The sequence below is a fragment of the Eretmochelys imbricata genome, chromosome 14, assembly GCF_965152235.1.
Source record: "Eretmochelys imbricata isolate rEreImb1 chromosome 14, rEreImb1.hap1, whole genome shotgun sequence".
NCBI lineage: Eukaryota > Metazoa > Chordata > Testudines > Cheloniidae > Eretmochelys > Eretmochelys imbricata.
Genome location: NC_135585.1, coordinates 15,321,338 through 15,346,315, shown reverse-complemented (window position 1 = coordinate 15,346,315; position 24,978 = coordinate 15,321,338). Strand labels below are relative to the sequence as shown.

General features: G+C 45.9%; 1 protein-coding gene across 6 annotated transcripts in view; it reads right to left on the bottom strand.

Annotated features, from left to right (window-relative positions):
* LLGL2 (LLGL scribble cell polarity complex component 2) overlaps window positions 1–24,978 on the bottom strand; it is a 65,714-nt gene that overhangs the window by 25,803 nt on the left and 14,933 nt on the right. For all 6 annotated transcript variants that reach the window (XR_013347867.1, XM_077833171.1, XM_077833172.1 and 3 more), the window contains exons 2-8: window positions 22,177–22,282; window positions 6,212–6,309; window positions 4,814–4,895; window positions 3,096–3,211; window positions 2,199–2,357; window positions 595–757; window positions 269–401 (exon numbers count right to left, since the gene is read on the bottom strand). Coding sequence is in view for 5 of the 6 variants with exons in the window: in XM_077833171.1 (XP_077689297.1) it covers window positions 269–401; window positions 595–757; window positions 2,199–2,357; window positions 3,096–3,211; window positions 4,814–4,895; window positions 6,212–6,309; window positions 22,177–22,251 (826 nt within the window). In the remaining variant the exon portion in view is untranslated. The remainder of the gene's footprint in view (window positions 1–268; window positions 402–594; window positions 758–2,198; window positions 2,358–3,095; window positions 3,212–4,813; window positions 4,896–6,211; window positions 6,310–22,176; window positions 22,283–24,978) is intronic.

Below are 24,978 nucleotides of genomic sequence, written 5' to 3'. Positions count from 1 at the left end.
TGCTCAGTAGACATTCAGTTAGACATCCTTGCTTCAGCAGAGTTCAAAGCCAGAGCAAACTGGATTTAAGAGACCCCTTTGAGTTAAGATGTTTAATGCCCATTGGGGCAACAGCTCTGCATTGCGCTGCCATGACTACACACCAGGAGAGAGCTTGTCTCCGAGATCCCAGAGGGGCTTGAAGCGACTTTGAATTTAAGAGCAGTTCAACAAAAGCAGTTTAAGCCTCAGAACAGAAGCAGTTTGTTTCTATCACACATATACTGACCATAAGGCACTTTGCTTTCCAGGGGCTCAGGCTGCCTGTTATCATTGGATACTGGCCACTGGGCATAACTTCCATCATAATGGCAGCTAATGATTTGACGGCCATCCTTCTGCCAAAAGAGATTCTCCAGTTGCTAGGGAGGAAGAGACACAGAATGACCGACATCCAGAGAATCTTTAACACTTCTAGAACCGGAATATACATTCATAAGAGCGAAATAACGGAGTTGGCTCTCCCTGTACCTCCTGGATCTATTTCTTCAGAGAACCCTGGAGAGAGGGGGGCTCACCTTGCTCATGCCCAATGATTTCAGCCCTCATTAATACCTGACTGCCCAGGAAGTGGTGCGACACTCTTTTGTTATGCACGTCCCAGAGGACAATGAGGCCCCTGCTGTATCCAATCAGAATCTGGCCAGGGTTCCTGGGATGCTCCCGTAAGGCTTCAACCAATTCAAACGACCGCCTGTTACGATAGTCTTCTGGCACCCTGGGCAAAATGAGGAGAAAAATTAATCCACGTGCACCTGCCTATGACAGCCACATTGACAGTGTACGTATGGGAGAGAAACATGCTGGGAAGGACAGGGAAGGTGAAACTCTCAGAAGGGTGAGAACAAGCATGGCATCTTTTAAAACTCAGCCAAGATCCTTACGATTTGCAGGGCATTAAGCAAGGAAACTACTGTGGAGACTCTAAAAGAGAGGACCTCCTTGCCCAGTCCCACCATCAGAAGGGGAAATCAGATGCCTGTGATGAAATCTACAGCAGGAAGCCCACAAAGCGGGGAGTAGAAAGGATGTGAGCTATCTCCCTCTCCAGTCCCACTGACAAGGGCAGGGAAAGAGTGGAGAGGAGAGCCACAGGCAGTGGGATGAAGCCGACACGAGCCTGTTGCCAACCGTTTGTGCTTACAGCCAGCACTGGAAGCAACGCATTCCACAAAATGTGTTTTTTGGTGAGACTCCCACCTCAAAAGGTTACAGGTACATAAGGAATCAGGGCAAAATTTTCTAAAGCATCCAAAGCACCGTAGGAACCTTGGGCATTTTTGAAAATGTTACCCTGAGTTTCTGTAGACATAGGAAAGAGGTAGCAACTTTGCCCATCGCCCATATAAAAAGTTAAATGCCTTGTTAAACATTCTGGAACCTTAAATTAATTTAATATTTGTTGGCGAGACTTGGATACATAATCATGAGTAAGGGTACAATTATGTCACTGAGGTTGCAGAAGTGACAGAATCCATGACATTGGAGCACTGCAGCAGTGGCTGGGGGACCCTGGCGCTCCCCAGCCTCACAGGGCAGTGGAGGATCTCCCCTCCCTCCCCCCCAAGCTCCCAGCCGCTGCTGATGGCAGGGGATCCCCCCGCAGCTCCTCACCCCTTGCAGGAGTGGGGGGCCACAGCTCCCAGCCACTGCATGCAACGGGACAGGGTGCCGGACCCTCCTGCCTCCTCATTTTGTCAGGAATGTTTTTAGTAAAAGTCAGGGACAGGTCATGGCTTCTGTGAATTTTTGTTTATTGCCCATGACCAGTCCATGACTTTTACTAAAAATATCCATGACAAAATTGTACCCTTAATCATGAGGGACTGAGCACTAGATGAGACAGGCACAGCATTTGCAGACCTACTGCATGCTTCCCCTAAATAGTTCTGCAATGTTCTACAGCACCTCTGCTATAACTGTCTTGGGTTATTCCTGTCCAGAGAATACCATCTGTATAACGCAGACAAACTAGGGCCCAGAGTAAGGATTTGTCTCTCCAACACCATCCAACATTTGCAGCCTGTAACATTTAATATAAGTTAGGCTCCAGTGTACAAACTGGAATAAAAAATTGGTTAAGTGCAACACACAAACTTTTCCCTTCTGTCATGTCTATACATGACTAATCCCATTGGTCAATATACCCGTTTGCTCACCGCTGCAGCACTGCCTCAGAGGTGATGGTCCTATCCTCTAACAGTCTGAAGGACGGGAGCTCTACCACAAAGACATTGCCACTCTCAGTGCCAAGGTACAGAACTTCCCGTGATGAATGTGGAAGGACAACCGTTATCTGGGTGGCACTTGGAGGAGATCTGTGAATGCAAAAAGAAACCAGTTAACTGCCTGTGAAGGAGATCAGTTTCTAGAGAGAAGCAGCTACGGTATTCATTTAAACAGCTCCATAGAGCCTCAGATGAAAGCTGACCCCTGCTTTACCCATAAGCCATTTGCAAGAGATTCAGTAAGCATTTTGCTGGACAAATGGAGCTTTGAGCCAGGATCTTGTTTTTTTTGGAAGCAGAACACCAGCTTTAAAATAAACCTAAAAATAATCCAGAAATGCATTGATAGAGAGCGGTGTGTGTTAGTCACTATTAAGGGGAAACTCATCTAACTACCCACAGGAGCAGAAATAAATAAGTTGTCCAGAAACTGGAAAAAGTTAAACTAGAAATACTGGAATATTTTAAACTGTGGTTTAAATGATTTAGTTAAATCTGGACATACTTACTGATGTAAGAGTAGTTACAGGGGTAAGCTCAACATATATGTCAGGTTTAAATTGATTTGAGTGAGTATACAGAGTTGCACAGATTTAAACTAAATGTATTTTAAAAATAGGCCTTTAAATTGGTGCACCTTTGTATTCAGATGAGGCCTCATTCAAATCCTGTTGACACCAATGGAAAACACCCCTATTGACTTCAGTCGAAAGGTGGATTGGGCCCTAAATCAGGGCACTGTGAACTAAGCCATGTCAGAGTGCACTTCATAAACTGCTGTGTGGGTGGCACAGGAAGGAGAGAAAGAGCAATATTAGAGCACAATACCCAGGAGGCCCCCGAAGTGTGAAGCGTTGCTCCTCCTGCAGCTCAGATGCCCCACTATGCTGCTTCAGGCTCCAGAGATGCAAGCTGTTATCATCCAGCAGTGTCACCAGCTGGCACTAAAATCAAGAGACATGATCATAAAGAAAGCAACCTATTTAAAAGCAGTATACTAAGTCAAGCAATAAACCACTGCTGTTCGGGGATTACCTCAGTTAATCCAGGATTCAGGAACCGGTCGCACAGAGCAGCGGGCTTACACAGTTATATTCAGCAGAATTCTGCTGACTCAGTCAGTAAGGGACTTCGGGACTACACAGAATGGCGTGCAGGCTTAAAAGCATTTTTTGTCTGCTTCTTATCCAATATACCAGCAGGGAGGGATGAGGGTCTGATCCTCTGAAGGATGCAATATTAGCTGCACTTTCATCAATTGGTAAATCCCACACTCTGCTACCTATTTCAGAGAGCTATGTTGTAGCTAGCACACAGTATTTACTTCCTTCATGGTTTGCTGAGGTGGGTACACACCCCTCCACACCCCTGCTTTGGGAGTTGCTGGTGTATTCCACTTCACCACTCATCCTGCATTCTTTGCGTCCAACTTCATTCTCAAGGGTGGTGCCACAGACTCCTTTTATGAGCCCAGCCCTGCCAGTTGTAATTCAAATGAAGCATTTTTTGCCTGTTGAAGCCACACCTAGTACAACATGCAATACTCCCCCATGGGAGTTTCAGTTTATACCATTAAATTTTGCGTGGTTTACTATCTAGAGAATTCACACCCTCTCATAATACAACACTGCTCTCCCCAAATGGGTGAGTCAGACAGTAAAAAGAAAAGGAGTACTTGTGGCATGCTGGTCTACTAATTAGTCAGGTTGCGGGCGGGGGGAGGGAGGGGAACGGGGAGGAAGGCAGTTAGAAAGCCAACAGGCATCTGGGGAATTTTATCTTCCCATTTTTAGTTAGTGGTGAAGCCATACTATGCAAGAGCAAAGGAAGGAAGCTTAAAAGTGGCTAGGTTAGCCAAAGCATGTCAGGCCAAAGAATGATGAAACCTGCTGAACAGCAGCTGCTGTGTCACCTGGCGAGCACTACATAGCACAGAGGAAAAGGGATATACCACCACTACAGGAATGCAGGTTGCAATACAAAAGGAAGCCCTTTCAGACAGCCTCTTGCAACAGCAACTATCCTAATCCTGACAGGTTTCAGAGTAACAGCCGTGTTAGTCTGTATTCGCAAAAAGAAAAGGAGTACTTGTGGCACCTTAGAGACTAACCAGTTTATTTGAGCATAAGCTTTCGTGAGCTACAGCTCACTTCATCGGATGCAGTGCATCCGATGAAGTGAGCTGTAGCTCACGAAAGCTTATGCTCAAATTGGTTAGTCTCTAAGGTGCCACAAGTACTCCTTTTCTTTATCCTAATCCTGTTGCCACTACCACCAGGTGCTTTCTGAGCTCAATTAAAGGTGCTCTCTCTATGTTTATGACTAACATCTTCACGACAATGGGTGCAATTTACAGCACAACGAACAACACTGCGGAGGCCTGTCACAGACCCAGCATTTCTAGGACACAGACATTACACAGCCCAAAAGGATTCTAGAACTCAGGGCTTGGAGGTGAGTCCATCCATCCTCCATTTCCAAGTCAATGGGTTTTCAAAGGTGCTCACACACACACACAGTAACTGAGGTATATGAATTCCACTCACCTGGCCGGGAATAAAGTGTATCTGCATGACGGTATTATTCTCTTCATGTAAACCCATAAACTCCACCCCAGGAGCACCATATCTGAAATGTTTGTTGAGGATCAACAGTATTAAAGATCACCCACAGCTACAATCACCTGAGGAGCAGTTGCTAGCAAATGAGATGAGATTTAGTTAGAAACCGAGTGGAATCAGTGGTGATCATAGATTCCTTTGAATCCATACATGCCTAGTTCAAGTTTAGTGTGCACACAACAATGGAAAGCAAGTACAGGAGTTTTTATTTGGTAGTTTGGGGGAGATGTAGAAAGGGTGGCTGCACCCTGCTTTCTCTAAAGGTTGTTAGTGGTTTCCCACACACTTCAATCCCTGCTTAACCAATCTGTAACCAGGAGACAGATGGCTAACGCCTTCCTGCAGAGCTCAGCCTCTCTGAACACAAACAGTGCTGGAAATGATTAAGCAAGCAGACAGCTCTAACTTTTCCTTTCTGGGTTGGAGTGAACGCCTCTTTCATTCCAAACTCAGCTGGCCTTGTGTCATGGGAACCGCCTCTCAATGCCTTTGTGTATACACAATACACGCTATCCTGGGACTGGACAAACAACTGCCTTCAACAGTTTTACTTCTGGCCCAACATTAGGGGACTTTAATCCAGGAAGCAGAATGTCTTCATGGCAAACTTCAACCTTTGAGATGGTATTCATTAAAAAAATAGTCTCCCTCTCCCACTTTACAGTATTAAGATAGCCTTGGAGTTTACAATAAGGGACAATTTGGTTTTAAGGCCAGAAAGGATCATTATGCTCATCTAGTCTGATCCTCCACATACGATCTTACTTGCTAAAAGGAATCTGTTGTATGCAGTGTTATTGTAACCATGTTGGTCCCAGGATATTAGAGAGGCAAGGTGGGCGAGGGAATACCTTTTATTGGGCCAACTTCTGTCGGTGAGAGAGACAAGCTTTTGAGTTTACACAGAGCTCATCTTCAGGTCTGACCAATAAAAGATATTACCTCACCCATCTTCTCTCTCTAAAAGGAATCAGATCACTTCACCCGCTTTTACAGTTTCCATATAATACATACAAATGTTAAATGCATTATATGAACACAATTACATATAAAACTGGATAAGGGAAAACAAGATTCATTAGTCATGTTCCATGTACTTTGCTCATTTCTGAAGATCATATATTCCACTACAGACAAAAATAAGGTGAAAAATTAAGCAAGAGTAATTAACCATCTCTCTAAAAGCAGTGCTAGAGCTCAAACAGAAGGGTTACTGAGGTTACTGGGTGAGGTTCTTTGCTTTGTTTGTGGGATAAAACTCCAGACAATCTGAGAATCCAGCCTGACACTGCAAGTTCTAAATCATATGTGTAGAAAGGATACAGTTTGATGGCTCCTGATCTGGTCCCGATAGCCATAAGATGGAGAGAGGGGCTATATCCCAATGCACTGGGCTGGTGAGGAAATCCATGTTCTACAGTCTGGTGAAAACAAAAAACACCTCAAGAACATGTAGTGTCATGGGCATTGTGCATCATACATGGACAGAAAAGCCAGAAATTAAATATGGTTTAGTTGTTTCAAATATAGCAGGTTCAAAGATAATGTTTTAAGTCAAAATATGCTCCAACAGAAGTTTGATTGTCTCAGCTCAGCTCTGTCAATAACCATCAAATCTACTTACCAAGATCTCCTGGTTATTCAATACAGATGCATAAAAGTTGAAATACTGCAACTTTTGCCACAATAGAAATGGCAAAGGAATATTCCAAAACAAGGATCCAGTTGGACTCCTCATGTTTTATAAAGGTTATAAACTTAGAAATTCGCCTGAGCACAACCTACAAGACTCACTACACTGCACGCAGTCAATCCTCTTATCAACTCCACTCCACTTCAAGTCACCTTTGTTAAATCATGATTCAAGCTCTGGACATCTCCAGAGTTCATGGCTGAAACTGACTGATAATTACAGCTTGAGTTTCAGTCAAGTTAGACTTCCAAAAAGGTCAGTCTGTATAACATCCTCTTATGCATAGGTACCAGGTTTGTATAATTTTTGGTCATGCCCAGAACAGGTCCAAGCAGAGCCATCCTGTCCGTCGGACAGACCGGGGAAACCAACCCAGGCCCTGTGCTTCAAGGGCACGTGGGATCCAGGGCGGCCTGGGGGGCTAGCGGGGAGCCTGGTGCCAGCAGCAGTGAGTGACCTGGCCCCAGCCCAGCCAGCTTCCAGTGTCGTTTGGGGGAGGGGACGGAAACCGGAAAGAGGCGGGGAAGGGACTTGGGGTAGAATGGGGGAGGGGAGGGGGCAGAGCAGGGCCGGGAAGAGGCAGGGCGGGAGTGGAGCAGGCCTGCTAACACCCCAGGCCGCCCTGGAGCCTGCATCCCCCTGAAGTGCAGGATCCCCTGAAGTGTGGAGCCCAGGGTGGATGCCCAATTTCTTGGTGCAAGTGCTGGAGGAGCCAACTGGGGGGGAGCTTTTCTTGACCTGCTGCTCACAAACCGGGAAGAATCAGTAGGGGAAGCAAAAGTGGATGGGAATCTAGGAGGCAGTGACCATGAGTTGGTCGAGTTCAGGATCCTGACACAGGGAAGAAAGGAGAGCAGCAGAATACGGACCCTGGACTTCAGGAAAGCAGACTTCAACTCCATCAGGGAGCTGATGGGTAGGATCCCCTGGGGGAATAACATGAGGGGGAAAGGAGTCCAGGAGAGCTGGCTGTATTTCAAGGAATCCCTATTGAGGTTACAGGGACAAACCATCCCGATGTGTCGAAAGAATAGTAAATATGGCAGGCGACCAGCTTGGCTTAACGGTGAAATCCTTGCGGATCTTAAACATAAAAAAGAAGCTTACAAGAAGTGGAAGATTGGACAGATGACCAGGGAAGAGTATAAAAATATTGCTCGGGCATGTAGGAATGAAATCAGGAGGGCCAAATTGCACCTGGAGCTGCAGCTAGCAAGATATATTAAGAGTAACAAGAAGGGTTTCTTCAGGTATGTTGGCAACAAGAAGAAAGCCAAGGAAAGCGTGGGCCCCTTACTGAATGAGGGAGGCAACCTAGTGACAGAGGATGTGGAAAAAGCTAATGTACTCAATGCTTTCTTTGCCTCCGTCTTCACGAACAAGGTCAACTCCCAGACTGCTGCGCTGGGCAACACAGCATGGGGAGTAGGTGGCCAGCCCTCTGTGGAGAAAGAGGTGGTTAGGGACTATTTAGAAAAGCTGGACGTGCACAAGTCCATGGGGCCGGATGCGTTGCATCCGAAAGTGCTAAAGGAATTGGCGGCTGTGATTGCAGAGCCATTGGTCATTATCTTTGAAAACTCGTGGCAAACGGGGGAAGTCCCGGATGACTGGAAAAAGGCTAATGTAGTGCCAATCTTTAAAAAAGGGAAGAAGGAGGATCCTGGGAACTACAGGCCAGTCAGCCTCACCTCAGTCCCCGGAAAAATCATGGAGCAGGTCCTCAAGGAATCTCTCCAGAAGCACTTACACGAGAGGAAAGTGATCAGGAACAGTCAGCATGGATTCACCAAGGGAAGGTCATGCCTGACTAATCTAATCGCCTTCTATGATGAGATTACTGGTTCTGTGGATGAAGGGAAAGCAGTGGATGTATTGTTTCTTGACTTTAGTAAAGCTTTTGACACAGTCTCCCACAGTATTCTTGTCAGCAAGTTAAAGAAGTATGGGCTGGATGAATGCACTATAAGGTGGGTAGAAAGTTGGCTAGATTATCGGGCTCAACGGGTAGTGATCAATGGCTCCATGTGTAGTTGGCAGCCGGTATCAAGTGGAGTGTCCCAAGGGTCGGTCCTGGGGCCGGTTTTGTTCAATATCTTCATAAATGATCTGGTGGATGGTGTGGATTGCACTCTCAACAAATTTGCGGATGATACTAAACTAGGAGGAGTAGTAGATATGGTGGCAGGGAGGGACAGGATACAGAGGGACCTAGACAAATTGGAGGATTGGGCCAAAAGAAATCCGATGAGGTTCAACAAGGATAAGTGCAGGGTCCTGCACTTAGGACGGAAGAATCCAATGCACCGCTACAGACTAGGGACCGAATGGCTAGGCAGCAGTTCTGCGGAAAAGGACCTAGGGGTGACAGTGGACGAGAAGCTGGATATGAGTCAACAGTGTGCCCTTGTTGCCAAGAAGGCCAATGGCATTTTGGGATGTATAAGTAGGGGCATAGCCAGCAGATCGAGGGACATGATCGTTCCCCTCTATTCGACATTGGTGAGGCCTCATCTGGAGTACTGTGTCCAGTTTTGGGCCCCACACTACAGAAGGATGTGGCCTCATCTGGAGTACTGTGTCCAGTTTTGGGCCCCACACTACAAGAAGGATGGGGAGAAATTGGAGAGAGTCCAGCGAAGGGCAACAAAAATGATTAGGGGTCTGGAACACATGACTTCTGAGGAGAGGCTGAGGGAACTGGGATTGTTTAGTCTGCAGAAGAGAAGAATGACGGGGGATTTGATAGCTGCTTTCAACTACCTGAGAGGTGGTTCCAAAGAGGATGGTTCTAGACTATTCTCTGAGGTAGCGGATGACAGGACAAGGAGTAATGGTCTCAAGTTGCAGTGGGGGAGGTTTAGGTTGGATATGAAGAAAAACTTTTTCACTAGGAGGGTGGTGAAACACTGGAATGCGTTACCTAGGGAGGTGGTAGAATCTCCTTCCTTAGAAGTTTTTAAGGTCAGGTTTGACAAAGCCCTGGCTGGGATGATTTAATTGGGGATTGGTCCTGCTTTGAGCAGGCGGTTGGACTAGATGACCTCCTGAGGTCCCTTCCAACCCGGATATTCTATGATTCTATGACAGGATGGCTCTGAAAATATAAACCCAAACATTGGTGGAGCCGGATCCACATTCCTGAATTTTGGTGGAGCAAGGGCACGACAGGCTCTCATAGCTCGCCACCTATGCTTTTATGTATAGCTTGTATATCAATTCCTGTTAGCAGCCTTATGGCAAGTGCCCATAATGGACTCAACATACCAACCAAGAAGGCAGCGTCCCACAGGGCAGTTGGGAAAACTGGTGAATCTGGATCCAATTCCCAAACATAGGAGGGGACACTGTGGGTTTTATTCATACTATTTAGAGGCCTATCAAGCCATATCAAACTAGCTCAGAGTACTGATTATAAAGACATGTTCACAACTCTAGCGGATAAGAGCACAAAAAGCAGCTTGTTTGGTTTTAGTGACTGCCATAAATACATTCTTACACCAAAACACACAGTTTGGAGTGGATATGTACTATCTACCTAGGAACGTAAATAGTTTACTGAATATAAACACCTATGTAAAGTGTTTACAGAGTAAACAGTTCCTTAAAATTGCACTCAGCAACTATGGCACTACTGCAATTTGAAAACAGCTCAGATTCTAGTCTTCAGAAGTGCCAGTGTACAGTTGACTCAAACCCTGGATATCTGAACATTATGTGGTCTTAAGACAGTAACTACAATTAGATCTGAAGAGAGCTGTAGGTTGTGGGCTTCCAGAGGGGATGTCATTTCTAAAATAGACCACAGGACAAGTCAGAGAACAAATGGAGTGCCCCTTTACCTAGGGCATGGCTACACTTGCAGGTGTAGAGCGCTGGGCGTTAAACCCACCTTCGGAGAGCACAGAGGGAAAGCACTGCAGTCTGTCCACACTGACAGCTGCAAGCGCACTGGCGTGGCCACATTTGCAGTGGCATTGGGAGCGGTGCATTATGGGCAGTTATCCCACAGAGCACCTCTTCCCATTCTGTCGCTGTGGCTTATGGGAAGGGGGCGGGGCGCATTCTGGGTCCTGTCCCAATGCCCCGTGATGCATCGGTTCGCATCCCAGCGATCCTTGTGCTTCCGTCCACATTTGGCATCATCTTTCAACGTTTTTTGTTGTCTTCCCTTTCGGTCTGCGGGAATGGAACCTGAACTGCTGAGGAGTGACATGCTGGCGAGTCTCGCCAGCATGTCACGTTTGCAGGCGAGTTATTCCTTATGATCCAAAGTGACAGTGAGGGCTCCAATGAGGATATTGACTCAAGTAACGCATATGACATGAGTTTGCCTGTGGCATTCACGGATGTGCTCACCGCCGTGGAACGCCGCTTTTGGGCTTGGGAAACAAGCACTGAGTGGTGGGATCACATCGTCATGCAAGTCTGGGATGAATAGGAGTGGCTGCAGAACTTTCAGATGAGAAAAGCCACTTTCATTGGACTGTGTGAGGAGTTCGCCCCCACCCTGCAGCACAAGGACACGAGATTGAGAGCTGCCCTGACGGTGGAGAAGCAGGTGGCTATTGCAATTTGGAAGCTAGCAACTCCACACAGCTACCAGTGGTGTACCAGCTATTGGTGGCTAACCAGTTTGGAGTGGGAAAGTCAACCGTTGGAATCGTGTTGATGCAAGTTTGCAGGGCCATTAATCGCATCCTGCTCAGAAGAATCATGACTCTGGGTAACGTGCATGACATTGTGGATGGCTTTGCACAAATGGGTTTCCTTAACTGCAGAGGGGCGATAGATGGCATACATATTCCAATTTCGGCACCAGCCCACCTAGCCTCTGAGTACATTAATCAGAAGGGATATTTTTCTATGGTTCTCCAGGCGCTTGTGGATCACCGTGGAAGTTTCATTGACATTAACACAGGCTGGCCCGGAAAGGTCATGACGTACGCATCTTTCAGAACACTGGTCTATTCAGGAAGCTGCAAGCTGGGACTTTCCCCAGACCAGATGATCACCGTACATGAAGTCGAAATACCCATTGTGATCCTTGGAGACCCGCCCACCCTTTAATGCCGTGGCTCATAAAACCCTACACAGGGAGCCTTGACAGCAGCAAGGAGCGGTTCAATAACAGGGTGAGCCGGTGCAGAATGACTGTGGAGTGTGCTTTTGGCCGTTTAAAGGGCCGCTGGCACTCTGTGTGGGAAGCTGGACCTAGGAAAGTCGATGACCACTTCCCCGTGGTTATATCCGGGTGCTGTACCCTCCATAACATTTGTGAAGGGAAGGGTGAACGATTCACTCAGGCATGGAACTCAGAGGTTCAACACCTGGAGGCTGAATCTGAATAGCCAGAGAGCAGGGCTATTAGAGGGGCCCAGCATGGGGCTGCAAGGATTAGGGATGCCTTGAGGGAGCAATTTGAGGCTGAAAGCCTCCAGAATGTCTGGAGCCCTGCACAGGAGTTAAGTGCAGTGGTTCCAATGCTAGTAGGAATCTGTTTGCACTGCGCTGACTTGCGGTGCCTGTTTCTTTCCTGGGCTAAGGTATCTTTTACTTCATGCAAAAATAAAGAATGTTTTCAAAGCCAAAAAATCCATTTATTGAAAAGAAACACAACTGCTTAGGAAACAGAAAGGGCAAGGGGGTGGGGTGGGGAGCGGTACAATCACAGATTTGCGTATGTCCTGTTATCATACTCAGTGTTCCTGTCTGGAGTGCTGCGCAAGGAGTGCTGCACTTCAGGATGTCTATACTACACGGTGATAGGGGTTGAGTGCAGTGGGTAAGGGTCGTAGCTTTTGTGCCGGCGCTCCTCATTCTGCTGGTGGATCCTCCTTTCACTGTCCTGCCACTCCTGCACTTGTTGATTTTCATTACTTGAATGCTGCATTACTTCATGCAACAGGTCTTCCTTGCTTCTACATGGCCTCTTTCTGATTTTTTGGAGTCCTTTGGCCGGTGATTACATGCACGGCTGAGATCTCAAGGTTGCATCTGTAAAGGCAAAATGCAACACTTAACAGAGGCAGCATTGTTCACACCAGACAGAGCAATGATTCCCGCGTACTTAAGGGCAAGCACAGTCTACACAATAGCATAAATTTGCCCGTAGCATAAATTTGCCCGTCCCAAAGCGAGTGCACATAACCCACAGGAGCCCCAAAATGGTGAATAAGCACAGGGTCAAACGTGACCGATTGTTTCATGGCTGTACTGTCCTCTGGGTTTCTGTGCCTTGGGGAGAGCCAACAGCAGCAGGGGGCCCCTATACTGAACACTGTCCCCACATTTTCCACAGGAGTTCATCCTGGAAGATATCTTGCTGCTGAGGGTGACCTGGGAAGCAAGGGAGGGTCTTCTACTGCAATGCAACTTCCCCCCTGGCCCATATGCAGCTTTTCTGTGTGCAGCAATTGTCTCCCCACCCCTCACAGCACAGTGGTGCAGATAATTTAGCCTTACTGGGACAAGGACCACAGTGGCTCTCCCAAGAAACCTGCACAAGCGCATTGCCCAAGTTCTGGATGAAACCTTTGAAGAGATCACTGAGGCAGATTACCGCGATATGAGAGCACATTAACTCCCTATTCTGCATCTAGGCATGTATGCAGCCCTAACCCTCCTCGTCCCAAGAGCCTGCACCAAATAACTTCCTTCCCAAAATAAAAGCTGCTTACCGGGAACCTCATCTGGTGTTTGTCCTTCCCCAGCACCGGCCACTGCAACTGGCTACCTTCCTCCTGGCTTGAGAACAGCTCCTTGCTGCATGCATCTAGGGATTCTGGGGTGTCTTCTTCCACCTCAGCACCCTCGCTCCCACTTTGCTCCTCCTCCTCCTGCCTTGTTGAACTGGGCTCTGAAGTGCCCATGGTGGTATTCTGAGTGGAGGTGGGATTGTCCCCAAGTATCGCGTCCAGATCTTTGTAGAAACGGCTGGTCACAGGGGCAGCACCGGAGCGCTGTTTGCCTCGCGGGCTTTGCGGTAGACATTCCGCAGCTCCTTCACTTTAACCCTGCACTAGAGTGTGTCCTGGTTATGGCCCCTTTCCATCATGTCCCTTGATATCTGCCCGAAGGTATCGTAATTCCTACGGCTGGAGCACAGCTGGGACTGGACTGCTTCCTCCCCACAAACACTGATGAGATCCAGCACCTCGCCATTGCTCCATGCTGGGGATCGCCTGGCGCATGGAGGCATGGTCACCTGGAAAGATTCACTGAGAGCACTCCAAGCCTTGCTGAGCAAACAGGAAGGGGATTTTCAAAATTCCCAGAGAATTTAAAGGGTGGGTCTGACGGTTGGTCACCTGAGGGCAGGGCAGTAGAGTTCAAAGTGATGACCAGAGTGGCTAGAACAGGTATTGTGGGACACTTCTGAAGGCCGATCAGAGTGCACTAACAGACCAGCGTGTCCACCCTGGCACCGCTCCAGCAGGAGCGCACAAAACGTTATTCCACTCGCTGAGGTGGAGTGCCAGGAGTGCTCTAGCTGCGGAGTCACAGCACTCTACGTGCCTTGCTAGTGTGGACAGGTAGTGAGCTAGTGAACCCGGAGCTCCTTTAATGCACTCTAACTCGCAAGTGTAGCCAAGCCTTTAGTCCCACATTTAGAAGTTACGCCAGCATAGCTACATCAGTTAGGATTGGGGAAGAGAGGGAGGGAGAATCTCACCCCTAACATATATAGCTGCGCTGGTAAAAGATCTAGTGAACATGCAGTTATACTGGCAAAAAGGTCCTTTCTGAGGGCAGGGAAAAGACTTAATTTATACCAGTAAAAGCATTCTTGCTGGTATAAACTGCATTTCCTTTAGCATTCTCGCTGGTATAGTATACACACAAACCTTTTCTGGTAGATGGGGCCTAGTGTTAGAAGCATCATCTCAAACTGAAGAGCTCTTCCATGCTCTCATTTGTTTATTCTGTGTACAGTCAGTTTCCTCTGTGATGTGACCAAGAGTTCAAAAAAGGTACCACAAGCCATAGGAAAGGGGAAAAACATTTCAAGGGTTTTTTTTCCCTTCTTTTTTAAAAAATGTAGTGAAGATTAGGTGGCAAATGGTCTGGAATGCAAACATGTCCTTCTGAGAGGAATGTGGGCAACAGCACACGAGCACAAGGAGCAAGTCTGGCAGTGAAGGCCTTAGCCTGTTACAGGACTAGCTTCACAGAGTGACCATGGAAAATAAATCTGGAATAAAAGACCACAGATACGAGTCCCTGCAACACTTTCTACCAACCCTCAATTACCTGATTTGGTTAATCCAATACCAGTAGGAAAGAAAGGAAACATTGCTCCACCCTAAAGTGGACTGATTCTGTATATAAAGTAGCTTACAGTACAGTGTGCTACATAGGTGCTCAGTATTATCTGAGGACAAACACTCCTTTCTGCTTAAGATAGTTTGAATCCTTATCACTTGAAATGTGGCATCTCAGGGCTGTGATTTCCTAAGATTTCATTTAAACCCATACCTTGAAACAATATACAATACTCTCCCATTTTCCCCAATTACTAAGGTCTTGTCTACACGAACCAGGGTTCGACATGTGGCAATCGATGCACTGGCAGTCAATTTAGCGGGTCTAGTGAAGACCTGCTAAATCCACCGCAGATCGCTCTCCTGTCTGTACTCCACCTGAACGAGAAGTGCAAGGGGATTAGACGGGAGAGTGTCTCCAGTTGACATTGCGTAGTGCGGACCCGACGGTAGGTAGATCTAAGTACGTTGACTTCAGCTACGTTATTCATGTAGCTGCAGCTGCATAACTTAGATCGATATCCCCCCATAGTGTAGCCTCAGTTTACTGATTCCGTTCAGTAACAGGACTGTGTGTGTTTTATTTTTAAGTAAGGTTTGCTCGCATGTGATTCAAGAGAGACAGTTATTTCATTTACTACTACCTACGGTGAAGGTGTCTTCAGTGGGAATCTTGAGTGCAGTAACATTCAACCACAAATCTAAGCTAATAATGTTTATGCTACAGCTGATATAGGTCACATTTGAACCCACATTTACAGAGGTAGAAGGCAAGCTGATTCATCTCAGTGGTATTTTACCATATTAAAACAGCACTAAGAACCACAAATGCTTTTTCCCTGGATTTCTGTAACTTTAGGATAAGCATAAGCTGGCACCAGGCACAGAAATGATTCCAACTGTTGGTAAAACTGACATCTACACCTTGTCTAGAATGAAAGTCTATCACATGGGTTCATTTCAACCTCACAATAAAAGATACAGCTATGCCGTTCTGGATTCCATGACCTCTAAAATCAATTCACCTCTTTTCCATCTGTGCTACATACAACACAAGTAATTTTTGTGCTGTAAAAGAGGTTGTCAAGAAGACCATTTAGATGCTGTTCATCTAAACAGCAGTGACAAGCTTTGTTGTCTTTGTTCCCAAATTTTCCTGATCCAAGAAATAAAACTATGAGGATTCTATCAGCACATTCTGCCTGTTCAGTTTCTAAATATGGTCCACTTAATGGAGCTCAAGGCCCAAGGGCAAAGAAATGCATGGAAGATAGACACTTGCTTGCCACTGATTATAAAAAGTGGAAATACAGTTCATGTGTCTTCCTCTCCCCCAGCTGCAAATACAAAAATCCTAATGCAAGGGTCAGAAGTGGTGTGCCGAGTCTTCACTTATTCACTCTGATTTAACGTTTTGCGTGCCGGTAATACATTTTAATGTTTTTAGAAGGTCTCTTTCTATAAGTCTAGAATATATAACTAAACTATTGTTGTATGTAAAGTAAATAAGGTTTTTAAAATGTTTAAGAAGTTTCATTTAAAATTAAATTAAAATGCAGAGCCCCCCGGACCAGTGGCCAGGACCCAGGCAGCATGAGTGCCACTGAAAATCAGCTCGTGTGCCGCCTTTGGCATACGTGCCATAGGTTGCCTACCCCTGTCCCAATGCGTGTCAAGGATACAGGAATATCCTGCCCACAACAAGTGCAAAACAGTTAGCTGCAGTTGAATGGGTTTATTTTAACAGCACGGCAGGTGTGCCTGTTGCTTTACAAACACAAGATAAGGCATCTGCAATTTAAGTGTGACCATGTACAGACAAAGGAGGGGAAAATGGATAAAATAAAGTTATTTGAATATGCATCATTGATGACTGGTGTGGGGTGTGCATTTCCAGGTTTGTTGTTTGTTTCTACTGTAGGCAAGAGGGCAGGAAGGACATTGTGGCAGGTTTGTTGCTGTGTTCAGCTTTGGCACTGTGACTTTGCATACAGATTTCTCTCTCCACTGATTAACCAAGATCTCTCTGCGGATTTCTTTCTCCTTGCAAATAGTACAGTGAAGCCAGAACTAAAGTAGGAGCTGTTTGGCTGTCCCTGTTTTCCCTCATTCATGTCTGGCTGATGAAAGCAGCCTGTACTTTAATCTGTTCAGCAGGTGAACCTCTAGTGGGGGAAGGGAGGATGAGAGTACAATAGAGCCTTTTACTGGTGCATATAAAGTACTGGTGTGACAGCAATGTCATCCCCTTCTCAAAAAGGACCTTTTTGTTTCTTTTAGGTGAGCTAGGAGGTTTCATTTTCATTCTCCTAAAACTGCAAAAACTAGTTTCAAGTTCAGGGCAAGAGGAAGCCTGGTGTCAGCAGCATTTGTGAACAGAGGTGTTTCACTTTTGCCCATTTCTTTCTTGCAGCAAATATAGCTAACAGCTGACTCAACCCATACTGAAGTTGAATGGATTGGGCTCATAGCTGTTCCTCCTCCTTTCCCTCCCCTGCACTCCTATTCAAACATTTTATGACAATGCAAAATAAAGGAACTGCATCTTTGTTAAATACTCCCTTTGAAGACAACAATGAGGCCAGTGGGTGTTAAATCTGTTTGACATAGTTCCTTATTCAGTGAGTTAAAATCAACCATCCATCACACCAGTTAGCAAGAGGGTTAAAGAGAAGGAAAAATGCAGAGCACATCTCTGCCATAAATGACATGGAATGCTTCCAATTTCATAAGAAAAGGCGGGTGGAGTAATATCTTTTCTACTATAACCCAGTTTGGCAACTCAGCTGCAGGACAGGCTGGTTCACCTATGTGTTACCTATCATCTAATCAGAAAATGCCAGTCTAAACATGCTTTGTCTTGCAGGATTGGGACTAAGCCAAAGGTATCAGATATTATGCTAAAAGCAGGATGAACTTTTTTAAAAAAAAGTAGATTGTCAAGTACACAAACCTTTCACTCTATGCTACCTATTGAGCTAAAAACAGATTCTTGCAACAGGTATATACAAGTAAGGGTAGTTCTTGGTCATACAGAGAGAGGTATGCAAAGCCAAGTCATCCACACAGAATGTGGAAAGACAATTATTTAAAGAGCACATGTTGTTATAAGAGTTTAATAGAAGAGAGGCTGGAAAGCTAGCCTGGCTGCACAGTTCAGGCCGTCAAAATTTTCTGGATTGTCCCATTTCTGACAACAGGTAAACTCTGGAGTGCAGACAGAAGAGGGAGGAGATGACAGAACCAAGCTGGGAGACATAAGCCTTTAAAATGCTTTTAAAATCACAATTGAACAATTACATCAAGTTAGGCAGGAGGCATGTCCTTAAAATAGCCCCATTCGTTGCTGGTATAAGAAGATGCAACTCCACTGATTTCAATGGGATTACACCCTCATAGCCAATTCATTACTTGAGTATGTAGCTATGGTGATTTACTGCTAATTACCAACATCAGAACTACTGAATTTTACATCTAATATTGAACAAAGAGCAAGAAGCAGCCAGGTCCGTGTTTTGATGGCGTTAGATACAGGTCTAAAATGAGAAACAACCCTCAGGAGATACAGCTAAACTGGGATGGAGAAGGAGCCAAAGCTAACGTTTAAAAAAAAAAAATCCTTCTCCATAGCTATAATCATTCATACTGACCAATGCACAAAGCCACAGTCCAATAATCCCACTAAATGAAATAGGGCTCTCGGAGCAGTCTAGCTGGAAGGATTCAAAGGCTACACAAGACAGATTTTAGGGGAAGAAAGCATCCCAGAATATACAGCTCTATTTTAATTGGAGGACCACAACACTGTAGGTGTGGAGATCCCATAAGCACAGAAAAGGAAGCATCATTTGAGGAAATGTCAAGATCATGCTTTCTGAGACCATGTCTATTTGCCTGGTTTCTGCATCATAGGATTCTGGGACAGTCCAACAATTAAATGCTGTACAAGGAAAAATCCCAGAAATTTGTCATCTCCCATCAAAAATTTAGGCTTTCCAATTGATATACTAACGTCAGCAAAATAGGAACAGACAGTGCCCCAGGTTATTAGGACATTATATTTTTGTCACCAAGATTCTGTCTACTACCCATTCAATTTTCTCCCTTACACTAATCAGTCAGTACTTACTACTCGACTTTTGACATACTGCACATACATCCCAGCATGGAAAGAAGTTAGACAAACTGAGGACTAGCTTGTGCCCATACTGATAGAATGACAAGCTCTGTTTCGGGGTGAAGGAGGAGGATACATCTCAGCCTCAAGAGAAGAAATTGTCCCCTTCTCTTTATTCACGGGAGTGCTCCTGTTTATTTTTGTAGTACAAATCTGTTAGAGCAGGCAGTACTGGATTTACAATGGTGCCAATGACGCCATGGAGCTGGGCCCCTGCTCAGAAGGGGCCCCAGCCTGCTCCACTAGCACTGCGCCCCTAGACCCCATCAGCCTACTGGCTACCCCCCCGCCCACCACTTGCTCCGCTTGGCCTGCCCCCTGGCTGGCAGAGGGCTCCTCTCCACCCCCTGGACCCACCCACTGGCTCCTCTCTGCCCCCTGGCCAGACCCCAGTGCACCTCCAGCTCCGGACAGTCTCTGCTTCCCACCATCTGTGGGGCCCCGCCTGTCTCCCCGGAGCTGAGCTGCCTGGGACTGGTGCAGAAGCCTGGCCAATCATGGGGGCAGGGGAGACCCAGGGTGGGGACGAGACGACTTGGCTGAGCCCCTCCAGGCAAGTGGGTCCTGAGGGAGCCCGGCCGGGACAGACCCTGGCCTGACTGATCCCACCCCTCCCGAGGGGCTGGAGTAATTCCCTGCCCTGGGACCAGCCCTGGCTGTGCTGCCAGCTCTGCCTGGCAGAGTCAGGTCCCAGCAGGGCCAGTGAGTGCAGCCGGGAGGCAAGGTGTGGGGGAGTGAGTCTTGGGGTGGGGGGGGGCGGCACGGGGGGACTGTGGCCTTAGGGAGTTGGGGTGGTGTTCATGTTGGGCAGGGGAGTTGTGTGGCGCGGCATGGGCCAGTCCTCAAAAGGGAAGGGGCATGCTGGCAGCACAGGGCCGGGCGGGCCACTGTGCGTCTGGCAACTTCTGGTTTGTAAATACTGCCCTCGCACTGGGCTGAGCGGAGCGGGGCCGCCCTTGCCATTCCATGCCCCTGGCTGGCCACTCGTTCTGGGGACTGACCTCTGTGTGCCATGCTCCATTGCCTCCATGGGGGCCCACAGATATGTTTGGCGCCGGGCCTACAAAAGATTAATCTGGCCCTGAAAGCAGGTCTACACAGCAGCTGGGGTAGGTGCTTCCCACCACTGGTAAACAGACATGCACTGGCTCTGCTCAAGTTAGTGCACTAAAGACAGCAATGTGGCTGCAGCAGCATGGGCCACCCATGCAAGTACATCCTCTGGGGGTTGGGCAGGATTGTACTCTGGCAGCTAGCCCATGCCACCAAAGTGACACTACTATTTTTAGCATGTTAGCTGCGGCAGAGCTAGTGAATGTCTGTCTACCTGCATTGGGAAGCACCCTCCCAACTGCCGTGTAGACATAGCCTTACTTGTAGTTACTGCATCAGCATATCCCACTCATATAAGTGGCACTATGAATTTATATGTACAAAATGGATTCACATTTAACCTTTATACAAGAATGTGCAATAAGAGAACTAGGGTGGGAATACCTTGTGTCTGTTCTGTGACCAGATTTTATGTTATATAGTATTAGCCCTCAAAAGCAACACGTGTAGTAGTACTTAACAAATATGATTAACAGACATAAGAGATACAACCTGACTGCACTGATTAGATACTGTAGACTCTCAACTGAAATTAGATAAAGAATCTGAGCTGTTACTAGTCCCTTCCCAGACAAGTTCTTATCCGGCATTATATTTGAGGACTTTTGAAGAATAAATTCATGAAAGTGCTAAAGAACAGAAACTTAAGTGTTCATGAAGCTTGACCTTCATGTTTAACAAGGACCATTCACGAGCAATAGAAAACATTCTTAACCTCTTGGCTCCTCAAAGTCATAACCTCTGACATGCCAAACCCTAAGTCTGACTTTTTAGGACCTGCCAGTCTTATGGAGGTCTCCATTATATCTAAAGTTTGCTTCTCTGAAACCCTTTCTATTATCGCTCTACAGGTAATAATGGAAGACACCAAGATTTATAGCCATATCTTTGCTGGGAAAAAAGTGTAAAAAATGACAAAGGATTCCTTGCTAGAAAAGCAAACTGTAGATTCTCCTAGCAGTAAGTGTTTCCAATCAATCCCTTGCTAACAAAGAAGAGTGTATAAGGGGTCATTTTTGCTTAAATACTGAGACTAACTACAAATAATAAATTACTAAAAAGTAGTGTCTTAGACAGAAAGTCACCATCTTGTAAATATCACATTTTCCTTTGTAGGACTAAATCAAATACCACCACTAAAGTCAGAAAGCATCACATAAAGCAGAGAAAGATATAACTGTGAAGGTATTCTTGGCATTTTACAAACAGGCAGACAAGGTTCCCTAACTAAATAGAACTCTTCAAGTGCTGGGTGGATACCAGTGCTCAGAGAGGGCTGTTCCCTGTTTGCAGAAAATGGAACCTCTACAAAAACCTGGATGTGCAGCTTCTGACTGGCAGGACAACAGCACAGTCACATTTGCCACAAGAGCTACCTATATAGCCTGCCCCATTTGAATCCCATGTACTCACTTCTGCATTAACCAATTGAAATATGGCCAGAGAACAGGACACCTAAAATCTAATCGTGGCTCTGACAGAGACTCCTTCAGTGCTGTCAGCCAAGTCACAGCTTCTCTGTCTCAGTCCCTTCCCAGGTGACACCGTTGGTACAATGGGTATAATATTTACTTCCTTCATAGAGGTGTTGTGAGAACATGTGTAGCACTTTAAAGACTCAAAACAGCACTTTAAAGACTCAAAACACTGTGAAAGTCCTATGTATTAGTCACAGCAAGACTATGGTCATACTGAAATAATCTCCTCACTCCCTCAAAGAGAAAATGCTAGTAACCTGTTTTCTCTTGGACAGACCTAAAACCAAGAATGTGGTATCTCAAAGCCCAGGAATGGCCTGTGAGCTTAAGACATGCACACGTACAAATATGTTTGCATCAGATTGCAAACAAAAAAAACCAAAAAAAACACAAAAAAAACCCCAGCTTTGATTTACCAAATACGAAGGCAATCCACCTCTGTTGTATCTAGCTTTTCCATACATACCTGAATGAACCTTCCCTCCTTTCTCTTCAGTGACTATGGACAGATTTGCTCTTTCATGCTTGTTTCCCTTAAAGCTCATTTGAAGAGCCCACCATACCTTGTTAAACTGGAAAAGGTCACGCTTGAGCCTCTCTCTTACAGGATCATGTCCGTGTCTCAAAAATCTTCTCATTTTCCCTCTTTAACCACCTGGCACCAGAAACCTAGTAAAAAAGCAAAATCATGTTTAAACAAGTGGGATTTTAGAGTGTAAAAAAAAAAAAATCAATCAGAATTGGGTCCTTTATTTTGTTTCAGCAAGTAACACAGAATTCATCAGGCCTGGATGAGACAGCACAGCTATATGGGGAGTTAACAGGGACTAAAACTCAACACCACTGCAGCACACTATCCCAGATAGTAGGATTTGGTTTGCATAATCCCTTTTTCATGCTACTCAATTCTAGAATCCTTGGGGCTTTTAAAAACAAACAATGCAGTTTACACTTTGTCACTTTTTTTAAATCTCTTCACCCGACCTTGTCCAAGAAAGATGACAAGTGACAGAATGCAAAAGGATACCACAGCAGTCAGATAAATGTTTGAAGAAACCAGCTCAAAAAGCCACCTAACTTCCCTATTGAGCTAATGAGCTATTACCAGCAGGATAGTGAGTTTGTGTGTGTGGTTTTTGGGAGGGGAGTGAGGGGGTGAGAGAACCTGGATTTGTGCAGGAAATGGCCCAACTTGATTATCATGCACATTGTGTAAAGAGTTGTCACTTTGGATGGGCTATCACCAGCAGGAGAGTGAATTTGTGTGTGGGGGGGTGGAGGGTGAGAAAACCTGGATTTGTGCTGGAAATGGCCCAACTTGATGATCACTTTAGATAAGCTATTACCAGCAGGACAGTGGGGTGGGAGGAGGTATTGTTTCATATTCTCTGTGTGTATATAAAGTCTGCTGCAGTTTCCACGGTATGCATCCGATGAAGTGAGCTGTAGCTCACGAAAGCTCATGCTCAAATAAATTGGTTAGTCTCTAAGGTGCCACAAGTACTCCTTTTCTTTTTGCGAATACAGACTAACACGGCTGTTACTCTGAAACCTAACTTCCAGAGTTGGTGGCAGCATAGACTAGTATCAGTTTTTAACCCAGATAACCCTGTGGCTACTGAGCTGAGGAGGGGAAAGTAAACATCTTAGGCTGGCATTATGGGTATAGCATAAGGAGCTGGTGTTGCCTGGAATGTAGTTAGGTTAATTATTAGCCTGCTTCTGTAAATCATCAAGCTTAATCCTCTACTAAGGGGGAAGGGGGAGAGAATAGTGCACCTGTGCCTCAGTGCAGTGCTACAAGAAAGTATAGTGCTCTGTACCTTGTAAATTCCACCACTTCACCAACATTTTATGATCCACTCAGAGCACCTAATGCAGAAATAAAAAGCCCTGCCCTAGCATACCAGCAACACCACTTGGGACAGCAGGATATGGATTCTAGTATTCAGCCAGCGCAGCAAAGGTAGCATCTTATGTCACTCTCCAGGACAGAAAGGAGTACAGCAAATGGGTAGAACCTGAAGATTCAGACCTAGGGTGTGGATTTTTCCCCAAGGAAGGGGTGTGTACATATGTGGAGCAAGTTGGAAATTTATAGTGTGATTAGGTTTCAGAGTAACAGCCGTGCTAGTCTGTATTCGCAAAAAGAAAAGGAGTACTTGTGGCACCTTAGAGACTAACGAATTTATTTGAGCAAAAGCTTTCGTGAGCTACAGCTCTTGCTCAAATAAACTGGTTAGTCTCTAAGGTGCCACAAGTACTCCTTTTCTTATAGTGTGATTGTTTCCAGAGCGTTTAAAATGAGTGTCAGAACTTGCCAGGAAGGAGAGTTCTTTATATCTGTGCCTCAGCCTACATGGGGCCTGGGACATTTGACTCAAATCACTGGACTGGACAGGTAATTTAAAGCACTATCCCCACCCACAATGATCTGAGAAGGAGCAGAATAGAGAAAGCCTTTGCAGCATCTTGGTGTTTCTATTACCCCACTTCTACACAAATAAGTGGGAATCCATCTCTGCATTCCTGCCAATTATGAGGTAATCAACCAAAGGCCATAAATCAGCCAGTCATTCCTGCAGGGTTTTATTATACCTCCCAGCAAGGCCAGCAGAAGTGTAAATTTAAAGAGCAAACCAAAAGTACAACACTGACAAAATCAGCAAGCTCTGGTGAGCGAACAGCTCTGTCTTTTCTGCATGTCAGATATCAAGGTGTAATCCCAATGTACAGTCCTGGGTTTGCACCTATACTTGCCATTAGGGGCTAGGATACTTCTGTATCACTAGCATGTAGAAGGTTGGTTTGGGTGGAGAACCATTTAGATTGGTTAAGGAAGGAGGGAGCAAAGGGATGGATCAGGCAGTTGTAGCAGTAAGATCCTGACAGGAGCTTAGAGCAGGCTCAAATAGTTCATGAATAACTCAGCGCATCATTACTATTACAGCAATATCGGATCCGATTTTCAGAGATGCCAAGCACCTGCACCTCCTTCCTACTGACTTCAGTGGAGTTATGGATGCTCAGCACTTCTGAAAGTCAGGGTTATAGCAATTACCCCCAGAACAATCCCAGAGCTCAACCTGCAACATCTCTAATCAAACACACAGTACATTTTCAGGTTCACAAACGAAAGGAAAGGAACCCACCATGATCTCCTCGCCGCCCCAGTATCTAGAGATATCAACAGGTACTACCTAATCATCAGCTTTCCTTGAATGATCCCTTACAATATGAGCTAACTACTTATGCAAAACAATCTGTTCCACCTTGCATTTTGCTGTGATACTGGGAGCACCTTTCCCAGGCCTGAAGAAGAGCTGTGTGGCTCAAAAGCTCATCTCTCACCCCAACAGGAAGTT